Here is an 18746-nt window from a genome sequence, read left to right as displayed (position 1 = left end):
TGACCAGGTAGAGTCGTCTCAGGGACACAAAATGAGTGCTATGGCCTGCACAGTCTACAATGAACTTTGTATGGAGGGAAAGCTCTGTGATGTTGTCCTCAAGATCAATGATGTTGAGATCAATGCTCACAAGATCATCCTGTGTGGCAGTAGTGACTATTTCAGGTGAGAGAGTTCAGGCCTGTGGCAGAGGTGGACATAAAGTGGTTAATTCCTGGTGAAAAAGGATAGGTATTATTATTAGTTTATTAACCCCAAATGTACTGGATATGATAATATACTTTATCATAATAAATCTTCACTTAAATGAGCAAGAAGGTGTATTACCTTCATTAATAATTATGTTATATCAGTGAAATTCACTGGATACATTGGCAGTTTAAAGCTTGATTTCGTGATTAGTATTTAAACTGGTTCATGAACTGAATCATCAAAATGATCTTAGCAAAGATTCTCCAGTAATACTGGATGAGATGGGAGAGAACAGGACAGGGGGCTGAGCCCAGTCCTCTGTACAGAATCTCTCCAGATCATACAAGTCCTGCTTTAGTTCACCCCTCACGTTTTCAGTATGGTTTAGATCAGGACACTGACATGGGCATGATCAAAAATTGATTTCTTGATTATGGACCCACTTGTGGATATTGAGATAAACTTAGGACATTGACCTGCTGGAAGACTCAACCTCAACCCAAGTTTAGCTTCCTGGGAGACACAGGAAGATTTTCATTTTAAATCTGGAACCCAAATGAGTCCCTGGTGCCATGTTTTTTTTTTGGCAAAACAGCAAAACTCCACCATCAAACAGCCCTATAGCAAAACTTTAACACGAAATTTCACAGTTGCGATTTGTTTGTGTGTGTTTGCTTAGAAAAAACTAATTTTGTCTAATTCACCACCAAACTCCAGTTTTTTTAAACGTCTCATAGTGGAAACAGGGATTTTCTGACGTGTTTTTATAGCATTCCTTTATTTACAGCAGTCAGCGCGTTTGCCTCATTTATTTTTTCTGATTTTCCCCATGTTGAAAGTATATCTGGTGTGTCACCTCATATTTTTTCCCCTGTGAAACATAGAAGCATGGATCACGACTTAAGTATTCCTAAAAATTAAAGTGGAAAAATAAAATACAAGGGAACACTATTAGAATGTATTCATAAGAATTCCAATAATTGACACATATGTTTTTGTAAAACGTAAAAAGATTAGATTTCTCTCCGATTTTGTGTGTTATGTAGGTTGTCAGAAATTCTTGAGAACACTGTATAAGGTATACACACTATCACAAAACCTATTTGGTCTTGGTGAGTAGGTTCCTTCTGAGTAAAGTATATAGAATATAACAGTCCCCAAATGGTGTGGATGTCTAAAGTATATAGAATAATACAGTACTCATCCCCAAACAGAGTGGATGACTAAGTTAAGTGATGAAATGAATCACTTTTTAAGCTTGTGACATGTTTATTTTATTTTAAGCTTATTTTTCTGCGTGACATTTTATTTGTGAATAAAATAGTAGTTCCACTGAGGCCTCCCCTATATAGCTGTGGTCTGGTTCGGCATGGGCAGTTATATGGGGCCTCACCATTCTCACAGAGAGGCTGGTGCCAGCAAAACCTGCCTATCTCAGAGTTTCTCTGAGTGATATAAACTGGCAAATCCCAAATATACCTGTTGTGCTCCAATGTAATGTTGACAGCCCAGATCAGCAGAAGTTTGCCTAAAAAGAAAGAAAGTAATATGAGAAAATGAACACTTTAACAACATTTTAATGCACTTTAGTTTCCAGCCTTTAATGGTTTTGTTGTCTTGTAATTCAAATAAAAACTAGGCATTCTAGGCAAGTTTTTTTTTTATCCAGCTGAGGATGGCATTGATGATGCCTGACCACATCATGAACAATGTAAAGGACAATGCTGTAGTGAAAGACAGTGAGGACTGTAAGCCCTTCATCATCAATGCGTTGAGGACCATGAACGACCTGAACATGAATGGACCATCTAACACCGACTTCAGAAACCCTCTCGCCCACCCACGTCTGCCCTACACAATCCTATTGGCCATAGGTGGCTGGAGTGATGGTAGTCCCACCAATGGCGGTGAGGCATATGATGCAAGGGCAGATCTCTGGGTGAACATAACACAGGAGGAAGAGAGTCCACGAGCCTATCATGTTGCAGCATATGTGAATGGATTGGTATACTGTGTGGGAGGATTTGACAGAATTGACTACTTCAGCAGTGTAAGAAAATTTAACCCTGAGACCAGGACCTGGCACCAGGTCAGTAACAGAGAAAACTGTGTGTTTTGGGTTTGCTGTAAATGCTTTTTTATAGTGTGTGTGTTTCAGTTTGCTGTGCAACTAACTGATTATTTGATATGTGTGTTTTAGGTTGTTGTGTATGCATTGTTGATACTGTGCGTGTTTGAGGTTGTTGTGTATGCATTGTTGGTGGTGGGTGTGTTTCAGGTATATGTGGTTGATGGTGGTTTGTGTTCTAGGTTGCACCCATGCACTCTCAGCGGTGCTACATTAGCGTAGCTGTGCTAAATGGCTGTATCTATGCTATGGGCGGCTTTGACGGCCATGTCCGCCTCAACACAGCAGAACGCTATGACCCGGTGACCAACCAGTGGACGAGGATCGCACCCATGCACGAGCGGCGTAGCGATGCTAGTGCAACCACACTGCACGGCAAGGTGCGCACACACACACACACACTCATACAGGACCAATTTCAGTGCTACCAACCCAGGTGCCCACATACACAGAGCTGAGAAATGCCCGTATGTCAGTGTACACAAATGGTTGTGTTGACACTTGAATATAAAGCCCCATGTCCCACCTGTATGTGCATGCACACCTGAGCGGGGAGGGATCCTGTGTTACGTACAATCTCTTTCTGACATATGTACAGTCTGGAAGAGCAATCTAAACAACACATGGCATTAAAGCTATAGCTTGACAAATAAATATAATTCACATAATTATCAATTTACCCATGTTCAGTGTTGGCTTTATTTATTTTGTACTGGAGTAACAGGCTAAACTAGCTAGCAAGTACTGGTAAATTCATCCCAAAGCTTTTCTGTAAAGTCATGCCTCAAATCACAATGTGTTCTCAGGTCAGGTCACATACTATGGACTGACTGTAATATATAAAAAACTCCATTGTATAGTTCAACAGTATAGTGTTATGGGCCAGCCATCATAGACAGTCATTATCACCTTTTTTCCCTTTGAAAGCAGAATTGTACCAGAAAGCTGGAAGGCCGCTAATAATATAGTTCCACCCTAAACTTACATTTGTCTCTATGGATTATTTTAGCTTTTTTTAACTAAATGTAGCATAACTGCTTTGTTTAAAAATGTCAGTGGAGATTTGGGCATGTGTTTTAATGAAAAGATTTAAGATGAACATTCCTTTAAAGTCCATTCTGTATTATGGTGACAGTTGACTCTCTCTCACACACCCAGACACACACACACACACACACACACACACACACAAAAGAGATGATGATTAGAGCAGTATTTTGTCACATAAAAGGTGTCCCCTTTATCTATAGGCATGTAAGATACTGGCATGATACTAAAGTATTTAAGCTACAAGTATTTAAGAGTTATTTAAGATACAGTTTTTTAGGCTACAGGTATTTAGGCTGCGTTCTCTCTACCCCACATTGTGCAAGTGGTTGACGAGTTATTCTTTGTTATCGGTGGATACAATGGCTTCATCACTACCTGTAATGTGGAGTACTATGACTGGAAAATGGAACACTGGTGCGTTTGTGCACATATCTGAATGTGGAGCAAGCTGTGCTATGAATTCATGTGCTGTTGTCTCCCTGCCACAGGTACGAGGCCCATGACATGAGCATCTTGCAGAGCGCGTCGAGCTGCTGCTCGGTGCCTACACTGCCCAACGTGTTGCAGTACGCCGCCCCACGGGACCTCCCACAGGATGCCCCCCAGAGCCCGTGAGACTGAAACCACCTCTATCAGCATCCTGATGCCACATGCCACAGCCCTGCAGAACCTCATTAACAATCCCTTAATAAACATGGACTTAGCAGACAGCAGAGAATACAGTACCACTTTATTCTTCAAAAGGAGGCAGTGCAAAGTTGTTGTTAATAGTGCACTGTCATGTTTTTTTGACTGTGGCTTTCCAAACCTCAACCATAGCCACACAATGGTGAATATTTATAATCTCCATCCCTACTTCATACTTTACATTCCTATCTGGATCCTGCCACATATGAACACTGTCATTTGCAAAGTCACATGACCAATGACTGGCTAATCATGGGCATCTGGGAGCTCATGCATTAGAGGGAAGTGCATAGTACAATGGGGTGCGTGGTTGTACAGTCCTCTGATGTTGCAGCGATAACGATGGCCACTTGAAATGTGAGGGTGGGGGACCAGACAATTAGCAATATGTCAAGGACTTTCATATTTTCATATCCAGGAATAAGTAAACAAAAGCGTCTCTTTTTAAAAATGCTTTTGTGTACCTTCAGCACGTTTTTATTCATTTGCAGCGCTATAGGTTTTCCCGGCCAACATATGAACCAACACTAAATTCTCTTCATTGTCACCTTAATGCAACATCACTTGGTGATAACTGTGATGCATATATGTATCATTTGTCACTGGGGTTTTACGGATCTGCTGAAACCTAAAATTCAGTATTTTAAATCTAACACCCACACTACAGTTCTGATGCATCGTGAAACTCACCCTGTAATCAGTTGGCGGCTGATAAAAGTGATTGCTTTGGGAGAGAAATAGCGTGCCTTTTGGACTTTGTAACTCTGCAGACCGGCTACATACATACGCTACAAAAGAAAGGAGAAATGCTAAAAAGCATTATGGGTCCCATTAAAAACTACATAACACAGGTCGTTCGGGGTTTTAATGATCGGCAGGGGGCGCCTTACTGCAACACTGCAACTAGACTACCAAGAAAGTAGAAGAAGCAACCCATCGCTTTTAATACAGAAAGCATTCACATGGTAGTTAGCGAGCTAGCCATATGAATACAGTAGTCATATGTTAGTTTATGAAATGCCTCCGCTTTTTTAGGACAGAGTATCAAAATTAATAAAGTGTTACGTGTATTTAAAAACCTTGGATTATACCTAACACCAACTAGCTAAATAGCTGTCACTGCTGTTCTCTTACTGATCATGTGGACGCTGGTGTCTGGTCGCTTTGCCCTTCACAATTCCTGCAACTTCTCATATGTAAAGGCTACATTATTTCGTGCACAAAACATTTCGCAAACGGCTTGCAAGGTAATGGTAACTTATTTTGTTGTTCCATAATACAGACAGACGTGTTGGGTTGTTGTAATGTCCGATTGATAGCTATTTAGATGGTTAGGTTAGCTAGTGTTAGCTATCTGGTTTAGCACCTTGATTTGAGTAACACGGGATAATCTTAAATCCTGTTTTTGTCCACAGCGCAGTTTGATAAATACATTAAAAAGATATATACATAAACATATGTACAATCTAAAAACAACAACAATGGGTAACGTTGTGGGGTGGTACCTCAAATTATGGTAAAATAAGGTATTTTGTTTATGTTCTGTTAAGCCTTCCTTTACTAAAAAATTTTTTTTAAAGGTTGTAAAATTAACTCTGCAAGAATGAGCTTGCTTTTTTGTTTGTTTGTTTTTGTCAGAACACAGTTGTCGTGGAACGCTGGTGGCAGGTTCCCCTGTCACAAGAGGGTCGTCCACCCAGACTCTACAGCAATAGACATAAGGTCTATCGCTTGGTTGAGGACATGAAACACCAGCCTCAGTGCAAAATGGAGCTTATCCTCACACAGACAGTGCCCAGTGAGTACTGAATAACAACTCTTAATGTTCACTGTATGCTTGGCATATTTGAATAGCACAAACTGAACCATAATGGGACTTTTTTAAAACCACTTTAGAAACAATACCAGGGTAATCATTACATATATGTACATTACATATTAAAGTGTAAGTTATTAGTGGATTATTGATGTTCCTTCATAAATGCAAAGTTTTATTTTGGTTTTGACCTAACAGAGCTCGGTGGACGTGGGGACACGGTGTTTGTAAAAAAATCATTAGGGCGTAACAAGCTACTGCCTGAAGGCCTGGCTGTGTATCCATCTCCAGAGAACAAACACATATATGCTGAAGAACGAAGGGTTGGTCACGTCTGTAAACTGTTGCATGTGGATGTGATTATAGTGTGCGTCGACTAAAATTCTTCCCTTGTTTTACCAGATACTTTGTGAAGGAAAGCTAGAAGATAGAATCCAAACATGGACCGGTAAGAAAGTAAGTGAAGTTGTTAAAAGCATTTCATGATCTAAGATGTGTGGTGTACTTAAGATGCACTCAAGGGAATTTTGTGTCCTTTTTCCATTCTCAACAATTTCCATTGACTCATGTAAACTGGAGAACGATGTGGTTTCTAATTTTCAGACACACCAATTTATATGCTGAATGGTCATTCGCAGCCAAGATATAATTTTTTCTTTCTATGTGTCATACAGCAGTAGCATACTAACAGCATGCTAGTAATAGTCAAACATTGTTGTGATCTTTGTTCCCCCCTTTTCTTTGTAGACTGTTGAATTCCTGAAGTCTGCCAAACTTGAAATCGGAATGCATACCCCAATTAAGGATAAACTCACAAAAGAAGTTGTTTGCCGAAGATTCCTGCGAATGGTAAGTTTTACACCTTATGTAAGTTTTACACCATATAATGCAGGGTCAAGTTGGGATGTTTTAGTTTAACCTTTGCCTACAGCTTGGTGTGGTGGTGCCACTCCATGCCTTGACACTACCAGAAGAACCAATCCAAGAACTGGGAGACTACTGGTGTGAAGTCACAGTAAGTAACTCAATTTTAACATAAGCAATCACTGTTGGCCATAACTTCCTCTTTTAAAAAATTGTATGGGTGGGTTTTAGAAGGGAAACCTGTGAACATAGCCTTGCTATCAACAGATATAATTTTTTAGTGGATGGTGGTAATAACAGGTTGTCTTCAGACATGTACTCTCATTCTGATTTGTGTGGGCTTCCAGGTTAACGGACTGGATACAGTACGAGTTCCCATGTCTCTTGTACCCTTCATGGAATCAAGGCTGATGAAGCTCAGAAAGCAAGAGGAAGAACAGCCCAACACTGAATAAACAGCCTGTGGAGGTTACCTTCTCTGACATGCAGGATACTGATTATGGAAATGCTTACATCTCTGAAATGCTAGTACTTCTCCTAGTAACCTCTCCTTCTCTATGCTTTCTTCAGCCTTTTCCTGTGTGATGTTTGTTGAACAATTTAAAATAAACATGGACACACAGTGAAGCCCAAAACTTGCAGTGCTGATTTTTGAACCTTCAACTGAAGAACAATTCCAGTTTTAAGTTTGATGAAACAAACATTTATTTCAGAAATTAGCAGTAGTTTAGTTTTTCTTAGTTCTGCTCATGAGAGTTTAATGTGGATTTTGGATGTTACTTGGATATACATTTAATTCCAATTGCTTTTTCAGAAAAAACAATACATATTGACCCCAGAATCACTGCCATAAAAAATGCCCACAAAACCACTCTCTTGCACATCTTTATTATCATCTGCAACTTCACATAAAAACCCTGGCAAGTTTTATAGAGTATTACCTTACTGTATTGTTTACTCTGTACTTCCTGGCAATGGATCAATGGGTTTTCTACACACTTTGCAAACTATGCTTCCTGTTAATGTCCATGCAATGCACAGTCTGGCCATGCCAGAACATGGATCCAAGCTCAAACAGTAGTGAGTTGATATTTTTTAAAAATGTATATCCTGATATTTTTGCAAAGACCCATATTCATAAGACTAAAAAAAACACAATATACCAGATTTTTCATATACTGTATATGGCTGGCAGAACTGAGCCTGATCTGATCTAACTGCTAATCCCTAGTTGTGAACTACCAACAAACCAGGCTAATACAGTCATGGAACTGGGTCAAAGACCAAAACCATACAATTAATAATATATATATTTCCTTCTCAGTATAAAATACAGTGCCCAGACGCAAGTTATAAACCTGTTTCTCCTTTAATTTTAGATTCAGTTGACTTCTATCTCCTGGGCTGGTGTTATGATAGCTCCAATGCTGATGGCAATGTATTACACATTCTACTGTGGGGCCCCTCTGATAGGCAGGAGTTTGCTGCACTGTTCAGTTTAGTGTCTCCTGTGCTCCAACACACCTGATTCAACATGACAGTGAACAGGTGACTCGCATAAAAGTGATGAAGCAGATGAGACAGAAAACTAGCAAAACTACTCAATCCTTGCTCCTCAGGGGCAGGTTCCTGCAGGATTTTGACCCTGCCCTTAAACACAAGTCAGGTGGGATGGCATCAGCCTATCAGATGAATCAGCTGCTCACTGATTACCGAACCTGCACAACGTTTTGGATTCACAGTCCACAATTGAGTATTGGCTGTACGCCATCCTGGACTGCATTATTTGATTACATGAACCCCAACACAGGCAGTTGTAATGCAGATCCATATTATGGGCTTGGACATAAAAAATATTGTTGAAAAGCAGCTTTGTGGTCCATATCAGACCAGATGTTATAATGACTACAGGCAAAGCTAAATCACGCGAATTAACCAAGCACCAACACCATGTTACAGGTGACAAAACAGCGTACGAACTTTAACTGGCAACAAATCTGTGCACGACACTCAAAAATACAGGAAGAAATTAGCAAAACTATTTGACATTTGGGTTCCATCTTACATTACACAATGCCCCCACAGGTAAACCTGTTGAATAGGCAGCAGCAATAAAATAAACTGTAACAGATCCCTTAGTTAGATGTAATATTACTTGCATGCCTGGCAGTGTTTATAATGGTGCCCAGATGTCAATGTTATCTAGCAAATCTCCTCCACTGAGACTCAAAAAAAGGAGAGAGCAGCTACAGTTTGTCCAGCTGAAAGGCTCTGCATTACAGCTTCTAGAAGCCGTACTTGGCCTGGGTTTGTCTCCGTGTGAGCTTATTGTCCGCCCAGCTGTTCTTGAGCTCCAGTTCCCGCTCTTTTGCCTGCAGATGGAGAGAGTGCGCATTAACAGACAATGTTGTGTTTCATCCTTATGAGATATAATCCTAGCTTCACTAGGAGTTGGCGATATGGTGAATCCACCAATGGGTATTTGCACGGTTGTGCAAATGCTCATATTCTGTAATATATTACAAATAATATGTTTACAATAATTTTATACTTCTCATCATTCCCATAAAAAAATACAACAGAAGAATATTTTTCAGAGCAAATTGTGGGTACCATTAATAGTACTATAGCACTGCCCAACTTCTTGTTCCATTAAAAATGTTAATCATGGAGCTAAACTAAAGCTATCAGGCTAAACTAAGTCCCATCACAAAGGATACACAAAGCCATCTAAAAAGGCAACATTTTCAATTATATTATATGTAGAACTAATTTTCTCTTGAGTCATTGCTGTAACTGTCTCAAACCAGACAGCTGCTTCTGGTCATAAAGCACCTGTGATGTGTATATGAGATTTGCTTTTCCTGTGCTCACCTGATGAATCAGATATGTGATCTGGTGCTTACGTCTCTGCTGTCCAGTTGGTTGATCTCCTTTTTTCTGGAAGCATAAAAGACCATATTAGAAAGGTTTTCCAGACTGTCATTAACGGTAACAGACTGGCTGTTTCCACTTGCCGTGAGCGCCTGTGCCCACCTTACTGAAGGACTTGCGTGGCTCTGTCTCATTAGTCATGCTCTTCATCATCCACTGCTGGCTGCCACTCAGCTGGTCATCCCCTTTGATCTCCAGGAACTTGATTTCTTCTTTACCACGATTCTGTTTACCCTGTAGCCTACGAAACTGGTGCAAAAATAAGAAGCAGAGCAAGCTGAGCAAGGTGCTACCACCACCAAGGTCATGGGTTGAACTCCCAGGAGGTATGACTACTGCTGACTACTGATAACTGTATGTAAGTAGCTTTGAATAAGACTGTCTTCCATATGCTGAAAATATAAATGTAAACAAACAAAAATTCTTACTGCTTCATCATTGAACAGAGTTGAAGATTCTGGTTCTTCTTGTTCATCCATCACAGGGTTGTGGTCTTGGTAATAGCCCTCACTGTAATAATCCTGCGAAAGATGACAAACCCAGAGATGTCTCAGAGTGCAGCCCATCCAATGTAGTAGTGGGAACAGATATCCCAGCCACTTTAAATATATGGAAACTGCACAGACAGGCAAAGCTAACTTGAAGTCTCTCCCACTCCGAACAGTCAAAGGCATTATTAAGGCTGGGCTGCAGACACCAGGTATACCAATAAAAGAGGGGATTATAGTTTCACAACCATTGGGAGAAGGAATGAACAGAGGCCTAGTTTTAACCCCAGGAAATAGATCCTAAGGCAGGCCCAGATTGCACAGCGGCATGCAAATAGGGGTTTTCCCCAGAATTCTCTACTCTTTTTCTCAGCAAACCTTTAAAAGAAATGTTAGTAATTGTTTAAAAAAATACTGCCAAACTGCAAATATATTCTCTGCTCTCCTGAAAAGCATTTTCTTTTAACAATGAAACCTAAGTGGCTGTCATTCATATCAAGCCATCTTTGCTTGAGAAGATACAAACAGGAAATGCATAAATAAATAAAATGGTTCAAAACATCACACTTGACTATATGACATATTTTCAGCAAGTTCCAGGAAAAGCCTGTAAAGAGGTCATCATTCTGCTCCTACCTGAGGGCAGGGCTTGGGCGATGGATCCCCTGAGTCACTCTGGGGTTGGTAATCACCACTCTGATAATCCTGCATTGCCCAAGAGGATTTTGGCTGTGACTCTGCATTGGAGCCAAAGTCGAGTGGGGCATCTTCCATGCTTGCAAGAGGAGGAGGGTGTAAGGAGGGGACATACGGTTGGGAATCTGGGAATGCAGGAACAGTGGTGGGTTGAGAAGGGCTTTCAGCGAAGGAGAAGTAGTTTTCTGGAGCCAGTTCATCATCGCTTCCCTCCTCGTCAGTGACCATCTGCCGGGCCAGCAGCAGGGCTGCAGACTTCGCTGCTGCTTTAATGGCTGACGGCGAGGCACTTGGAGCCGCCTGCGAGCCTGGTTTGGTTCCTTTGGACCCTGGGCGTTTAGTGAGGGTATGAGGCACCAAAGGGCGCTGTGTTTCCTTGACTACCAGGTTTTTAGGTTGGGGCAGCAAAGATGACAGACCACCAGCCTGAAATTGGAATCAGATTTTTGAATGAAACAAGCGCATGCAATGGCTGGAGAAGGTAACACAGTTGATGGGGAATTTAGATGCATTTGGACAAGAAAAAAAGGGAGTTTATATATATATTACATTTTTACCAATTTCTCTATATTTGCACATGTTGTGGTGATCAATCACTATCCTTTTTCATTCTATAATATTCTTTACACATATACACATAGTACCGTTAAATTGACATTTTACAACTATATCATATTTGTACATTTTAATTTTTAAATGTGTATACTGAAGCTCTTATCAAACAGCTTACCTGACACCCAGTTTTCTTTCTCACAGGTTCGTCTTCATCCGAATCTGACTGAAAAGGGAAACGGCAAATTAGAGCAAAATTCTGTAAATTAACCTACTAATACTGTGTTGTACGGGTGGCAACTTACACTCGCTGCCTTTATTTCAGGAACAGTGATTTTAACCGGTTCGGATCGCTTCTTAGGTTTCGGTAGATCGATGGACATATTTTTATGAAAAGCCTCTTTACGCGTCTCCGACGTGCGACTTTCCGAAGCAGAGCGTTTTGGCGCAGGCAGTGTTGCGAAAAGTCCGCCGATTTTGCCCGTGAGAGGAGTGTTAGAAGTCGGGGCATCGTCGTGGTCACTGTCATCGCTACTATCGTACGCTACCAAAGACATGTTTCATAAAGTGGCTCAATCGTCTTCATACAAGAGCTGGGCTGGCTAGCCAGGCTTTGTAGTAATTTAAGTAGCTGATACCGCTGCGTCAGACTTTGTTTAGTACTGCGTTTTGTAGAAGACTAGTTTTAATAAGCTTATTTTTGTGGTGTTTCCCTCGGGCTGCAAAATGATTCGCGTAATATTTAACATTTAACGCCGACTTTCAAATTATTTGACGATCCAGTGGCTAAACCCGCTTAAAAAGGTCCTTGCCGTAGAAGACTAGCTAATGCTATGTTTAGCTAAACGAAGTTGCCGAGAAACTAGTCCTCTCCGTTTACTGTTTACCTCCGTGCACAGCAAGCAGCACACGAATTGTGTTGTCTGATCATGTTCGCCTGCTAATAATTAGCGGATAATATAGCTGCTGCAGAAATAGATAGCTAACAGCTAATGCCTCCCTGTAAACAATCTTGTTCTTCTGTAAGAGTTCATCTTTACTTCCGCTTACAAGCTTCGCGATGTCTGAGTGTCGTTGCCACAGCGTGGTGTGGAGTAGGATAGCAGAATAATACAGAGCGCGTTTTTTAAATAACGGATTAATCATGAGAAACACAAAATGCAAATAAAAGGAAAACAAAATGCCAAATGGAATTTAAAAGGGGAAACATGTAATTTATCGTAGTACAATAAGGTGCTTCAAAAGCCAAAATAATATCTACTTTATAAAGACCAGAAAAGGCAATGGATAATAATGTATAACAAAATGCTTTATGTTATAATTAATATACCAAATTAATATATTTATATTCCAAGCCCTTAATAGTTTTATGGCATCAATCATTTCATCTTAAACACATTTGATCTACCAAATTAAATTGTTGTGTACTGTACATTTGGTACATAGGACATGTATTTTTTTTCAAAATCATAATCAAAAATACCAGGGCATGACAAGAATGATAAACATGTATACGGTATTCATAATATCAAAGCCCAGGAAGGCTTGTGAAAGTTTCACAAGTTTTAACAGCCACAAAACCTGCAGTACTGGCAAAAAAATATCAGACACATTTTCACACACTAGTTTCTAAGTTAATTTAACTGACCAAGCAACATTTTCAGTGTTTCTGCAATCAGTAGGGGGGGTGTTGAATGCTATTTGAATCTCAGCGCAATGAAAAAACAGCTCTATTTACTTTTTTTTGGCAGAATTAGCAATGCAACACAACATAATACCGTTGGGCAAATTGTTTATTGTGATTTTATGGCATACATACACACTAATTGAGAGACATTCCTGTTTGAACAGCATTTATATAGCTCATGTTCAATTAAAACAAACAAACAGCCCATTTGGTGATGGTTCTCAATACCAATAGCTCTTTTTGTGTCTTCTTTCTTCCTGAATGTTCATTTTATCCATGATCTCCTCCTCCAGAGACTTCAGTGATGGGATGTACGTTTTTGCAAGTGCATCATCAGGTGATGTGTCCTTTGGTCCGTCTGTAAAGAAACATGTCACACTGGATCAAGGAGCCAGGGCCCTTATTTGTATTCAGACCATTGGTCACTGTGTAATACTGGCTGTCAATTCCACTCCCTCTGGCAGATTAACCTTTCCACTGTTCTGGAATTATTCCGTCTTTCCTCTGGAATACCGGTTTGGGAATAATGCGACCAGTTCTGCACGAAATACGCACTTTCTCCCCCTCCTCTGTGTATCTCCACTCTGTGTTTGTAGGTTTCCTGGGATGCAGTGGGTGCGTGCACACACACACACACACACACACACACACACACACACACACACACACACACACACACACACACACACACACACACACAACTATTAATGAAAATAAATGGGATGTCATGGGGATGTTAGACTGAAAACACACTCATCATCCCTCATCTTCTATGTCAACAGCAGGTTATAAAATGTAAAAACATGAAGTATGTGCTGAAGTCACAGATGCCCACCTGTCTGAAGGGTCAATGAGTGCAATGTCTTTCAGGAGTATGGGGGCTTCGCTAGCTATGTAAGTCCCTCTGTAATCTCCTGACCTGCCGATGTACCTATAGTGCTGTGGAGGACCAGTGCCGAGTTAATGAAGGTGTTATCACTATTAACATGCCCACTGAGCACTTATAAAAAATACTTTGTAAACTTTTTAAACCTGACACTACATTTTTAAAAACCTGAGTTTTTTGTTACATTTTGATATTGATTAGACAAAGACTGCAAATATTATATCACAGGATTATATTAGGATATAAAAATCCTACTAAGATATAACTGAACCAGAAGCAGCAGATTAAACTTTGATTGGCATAATCAAAGAAATCAGATCAACTCTAATCAGAATATATAAAAACAGATTCAAAACAGATCAACATTTTAAAATCCTGATTATTTGTATTTTGTAATCCAGTCCATCTTTGATTTAGGATTAAATGCCACATTTGGGTTTATTCAAAACGCAGAACTAAATTATTGATCATTTTAATACAAAAACAGGATTACATTGATACTACATAGCAAGGTGGATTTGAGGTGGATTTGTTGCATAAAAGCCAATTTAGTGTAATAAACATGATGGTACAACATGATTTGTAAATGCTATTGTGAAGTTCATATATATATATATATATATATATATATATATATATATATATACATACATACATACATATACACACACACACACATTGGTGAAGGTTGTCTTATGCCACCTTAATGGCTACATTTACTAGCCCAGATACCCTGTAACTGCTTATGAGGAGCTTGTGAGGATACAAATCTTTATTTTGATGATCGATTTCTTTTATTCGAAAGGACCTAATATCTGCCCAGCAGGTGGCAGTTCATTTAAAATACAAAGATTTCCAAATATAGATCTGGTGGTATATGGATCAGCATTATCCAATACATGAATGGATTGTAAAACTGGGGCAAAATAACTGAGCTCAGTTTGAACCTAGATATGGGATTTGATTATCCAGACAAATTGAATACAGATTAAAGCTTTTGAAAAACTGGCCTCTTGGGTTCAAACCAGGGACCTTCTAAAAAAATAACAACAACAACAAAAAAAATGCATATAACCTGTAGCAATTTGCAAGATAATAAAGAATGAGGCACTGTATGGATGTGAAAAAAATAAAAACGCATTCCTTTGTAATATATTTACCGTATTGAGGCCTTCAACGATGACCCAGTTGCGGTGTCGGAACACCTGAGTTACTTTGCCCTGTTTTCCGCTGTCTTTTCCGGACAAAATCTGCACCTAAGGAGCAACAAGCCATGTTTCAGTACAAATCAAATGAGACCAATCAGCCAGAAGTATTTTGTTAAATAAGTAAATACAATTTCAGTGGTCCTGTGGATTAGTGCAGCATTAAAATATAAAAAATGTAGTCAAGCAAATGACTTGTTAAACTATATAACTATGGTGACTACTCTTACTGTTCCAAGTGTTTTGTCTTCCTTTTATTAATTTGTTAGAATAATTCAGAAATACTTCTGACTACAAAACACCTTGAGTTAAACAGTTCCACATTAACGTTAAAATCTTCACTCCTGCATCGGTAAGAATACAAAAAGTTAAATGCCCATGAGGAAAAAGCAGTTTAATGTCACGTTTCTTACCACATCTCCTCTAAAAACAGACCAGTCCTCATATGCAATAGGCTCAACAAAAACCTTTCTTCTCTTTTTGCCTGGTGGGTTGAGTCTCCTGGCTGCTGCTGTCCACGGGCGGTTAGTTCCAAATCGATAGTCATGGGGAAAGGCAGCTTTTGCCGCCATTGAAAGCAATGCTGTCAATCGCATGATTTACGGTATTTGTCACCACTGAAATAAACAGATAGACAGATAGATCGACAACAGTTCAAAATTCAAGAAAGTTAATTTTAAATCGAGGTTCATAAATTTCAATATGCCTAACTACTCATGTGTTTTTCCTGATAAAATACTTTTTTTACATTTTACATAATCATCACCAGCTGCAACATCGATTCTAATGCTTTCTGCAGCTGAAACATTCAGTGTATGTGCAGCCAATTGGTGGCTTGTTCATCTTTCTAAATAAACAACAGACATTTTAATCATATAAAACAGTATTTAGGAACCATTAAAATGTAAGAAATCGTGACTTCCTGTCCATGCTTTTCCCTTCCATTGCAAAGTTTAGTTACTAAATTACTTATAAAAATATACTGACATCTAGCCTAATACACGCACTACTGAGTCTGCAAACCATTAGATCATGTCCTGTGGAGCTAATTCACCATAGGTATTTGAGGCCATTTCTGATTTAAGCCTTAGATTTCACATAAATGTGGCCCAGTTAATTGACTAATCTAAGATTGAAAACATGAGATGCCACAGTACATTAATGTTAGCTAGAGTTCTCTGTGCTTTTACCCAAGTGTCATTTCCCCAGTTATCTGATTCTCTAGCAGTAGCCTGCGATCGCACACGTGAAATATTTTTTACGTACCTTCAATACAGAAAAACGCTAGGTTTAGCTACCAGAGGAAATTACAAAGTTATAGATTATACTGTTGCATTATTTAAAAAACCCTTAGCTAAGACAGATAAACGTACGGATACATGCATACATTCGTAGGGGTCAACCTCACGAACCCGCAATGGTGGCATGAATTGCTAAACATTCTCTTCCGTTTCCGGTACGTAACCAGTCACTTTCTAGATAAAAGTCCCTAGATTCATTTGAACTTCTTTCCAAAAAAAATGGCAATGACAGAATAATCCAGAATCCAGAATCAATAACTCCCGCGAACTTTTCACCTGAAGGAGGGATGCCCAAGTCCAGACCTGGTCATTTACCGCCCTGCAGAGTTTACTCCCAACTCATATCTAACACATTATTTTGAAAATAAGGCTCTGCAGTGTGGTAGATCAACAGGACCAGATTTGGGCATGTCTTTGCTGAAGAATCAACAGACAGTTACCTTCATAATATAAATGTAGATGATTTTCACATACATAATTTAGGGCATTTTGTTAAAAACTCAAAAACTGGCCCAGCTTTTACCATTTATGACTGAGTACAACATGAACAATTGTGGGTTAAGGGTCTTATTCAGTAGCCCAACAGTGACAATTTGGCAGCACCAGGGCTTGAACCGGCAACCTTCCAATTACAAGACAAGTACCTTAACCACTGAGATAGCCCAGAAGAAATATTAGGATTTCTTTCTTTAATATTTGACTTTTAAAACACACATTACAAAGATATATGTCTCGTATGTTTCATCCAAGGATATTTGTCCTTCAGTTTGTCAAACATACTATCATCTTGTATGTTTTGTGTTTTATACCATTTCTATTCCTACTTGTCATCTAACAGATAGATTAGTTATCACAAATGCAGTTTTCTGTGCCAGAGTTGAAGTATTGATATTTGCACAGCACACTTTACTAAGCAGTGTCTGTCTTTACCTGTCAAGGTTTGCTTGAGGAAGAACAGGAGATATTTAGAGCTGCTACAGTTAACGTATTTCCACACTGTATCAAATGATCTGTTCCAAAATGTTTGATTATGGAATATTTATCTCTTCCATACAAGGTTAAGAGTGTTCCCCAAGACTAATGTGACTACTGACCATGCACTGTATAATTAGTTAAGGCTGTCTTTCATTCTCTAGATTGACTTTAAGTACTATATCATGACATTGATACAGAAATATTTTTCTTTCAGATATTCTGTTCTGCCACACCACTGCCTTTGTGAAATTAGAGCATTCTCCATAATTTCACAAACATTCTCTTTAATGCTTTCATATAATTATCCTTGTAAGGATATTTGATATGGTTTCAATAACTGTCAGAAAGAGAATAATATTTGTGCCTCTGTGTTCCCCCGGTGAACTCAAAGTATTTTTTTCTATGCTGCACATTTGGATGATGATATATAATGTGCTTAAATGGAACTTTAGTATTAGATGTATCAGAATGGCAACAGTTTAACTCAGAAGCTATACATGTGGTGGGACATTGGAGAACAATACCTCTTTTAACACATATTGCAATGATCTGTACTGAACCATCAATAAGCCATGTCCCTCCATTGAGTTTTTTGTGTTTGTTTTTGTTTATTTATTTATTTTATCTGAAGTTAGATGGCAGTGTACAACACACTGTTTTTAAAAAGTTAAATAATAGAGTATTCATTAAAATATATTTTATACAGCATTTAGAGAAGTTAAATGTGCCCTGTGGAACACCCCAATACAATTTTAGTTTGCTATATTGAATGCTAACTATAATCTGTTTTTTAAACACAGGTTTAACACATGAGTATTCCTTTATATTTGTAAGCCTTTAGTCTTTTATATCTGAGCCTGAAATAATGCTACTTCCATATGGTGATAGTTTAAAAATTGAAATAATACAACTTACATATGGTGATGGTTTAAACAGTGTTTATTCAAGACAGTAGTTCATAACCAATTACTATGGTATATTTTAAACTGTAATCAAATAACATTTCTGAAGCTTAAAAATAACTAAGCAGGACAATATCTTATGAAAACACAAAAGACAAGATTATATGAACTACTTGTACTCTTAAATGGTTCATTACAGTCTCGTAATAAGTGATATTTTCTCATGTATGCAATTTAACCCACAAAATATTGTGGTAAAGTAATCTTTTGAAAATTTACATTTAGATAGTGATGTTTTTGTTATTCAATAGTTACTGGTTTGTGAAAGTATGAAATCACCTACCAAAATAAATCGCTACTACAAAATAAACAAAATATCCAAT

General features: G+C 38.8%; 4 protein-coding genes across 5 annotated transcripts; 2 read left to right on the top strand and 2 right to left on the bottom strand.

Moving 5' to 3' along the window:
* Window positions 1-31: 31 nt before the first annotated feature.
* On the top strand, window positions 32-4795 carry LOC113582894 (kelch-like protein 10). The gene is made up of 6 exons (XM_035529475.1): window positions 32-165; window positions 1239-1263; window positions 1862-2281; window positions 2503-2700; window positions 3663-3784; window positions 3859-4795. Exons 1-6 carry the CDS (start codon window positions 32-34, stop codon window positions 3983-3985), a joined length of 1026 nt encoding a protein of 341 aa, XP_035385368.1. The 3' UTR covers window positions 3986-4795.
* A 189-nt stretch (window positions 4796-4984) lies between these two features.
* mrpl9 (mitochondrial ribosomal protein L9) lies at window positions 4985-7372 on the top strand. The gene is made up of 7 exons (XM_027018960.2): window positions 4985-5304; window positions 5696-5855; window positions 6072-6196; window positions 6276-6329; window positions 6621-6722; window positions 6805-6888; window positions 7085-7372. Exons 1-7 carry the CDS (start codon window positions 5197-5199, stop codon window positions 7190-7192), a joined length of 741 nt encoding a protein of 246 aa, XP_026874761.2. The 5' UTR covers window positions 4985-5196; the 3' UTR covers window positions 7193-7372.
* A 237-nt stretch (window positions 7373-7609) lies between these two features.
* prcc (proline rich mitotic checkpoint control factor) lies at window positions 7610-12441 on the bottom strand. Its single transcript, XM_027018977.2, has 7 exons — window positions 11713-12441; window positions 11586-11633; window positions 10796-11281; window positions 10100-10192; window positions 9774-9920; window positions 9612-9677; window positions 7610-9109 (listed from the first exon to the last, which is right to left on the bottom strand). Exons 1-7 carry the CDS (start codon window positions 11962-11964, stop codon window positions 9023-9025), a joined length of 1179 nt encoding a protein of 392 aa, XP_026874778.2. The 5' UTR covers window positions 11965-12441; the 3' UTR covers window positions 7610-9022.
* Window positions 12442-13182: 741 nt separating this feature from the next.
* mrpl24 (mitochondrial ribosomal protein L24) lies at window positions 13183-16622 on the bottom strand. Of its 2 annotated transcripts, none has more exons than XM_027018958.2 (6): window positions 16452-16622; window positions 15599-15802; window positions 15141-15236; window positions 13930-14033; window positions 13565-13695; window positions 13183-13452 (listed from the first exon to the last, which is right to left on the bottom strand). In XM_027018958.2, the coding sequence occupies exons 2-6, from the start codon at window positions 15779-15781 to the stop codon at window positions 13316-13318; spliced, it is 651 nt and encodes a 216-aa protein (XP_026874759.1). In that variant the 5' UTR covers window positions 15782-15802; window positions 16452-16622; the 3' UTR covers window positions 13183-13315. The 2 variants fall into 2 exon arrangements, with proteins under 2 accessions (XP_026874759.1, XP_026874760.1); XM_027018959.2 differs by having other exon boundaries at window positions 16573-16593.
* Window positions 16623-18746: the final 2124 nt, after the last annotated feature.

Source organism: Electrophorus electricus, chromosome 8 (assembly GCF_013358815.1).
Source record: "Electrophorus electricus isolate fEleEle1 chromosome 8, fEleEle1.pri, whole genome shotgun sequence".
Lineage (NCBI taxonomy): Eukaryota > Metazoa > Chordata > Actinopteri > Gymnotiformes > Gymnotidae > Electrophorus > Electrophorus electricus.
Note: the sequence above shows the minus strand (reverse complement) of the source record. Positions and strands in the feature narration are given on the sequence as shown.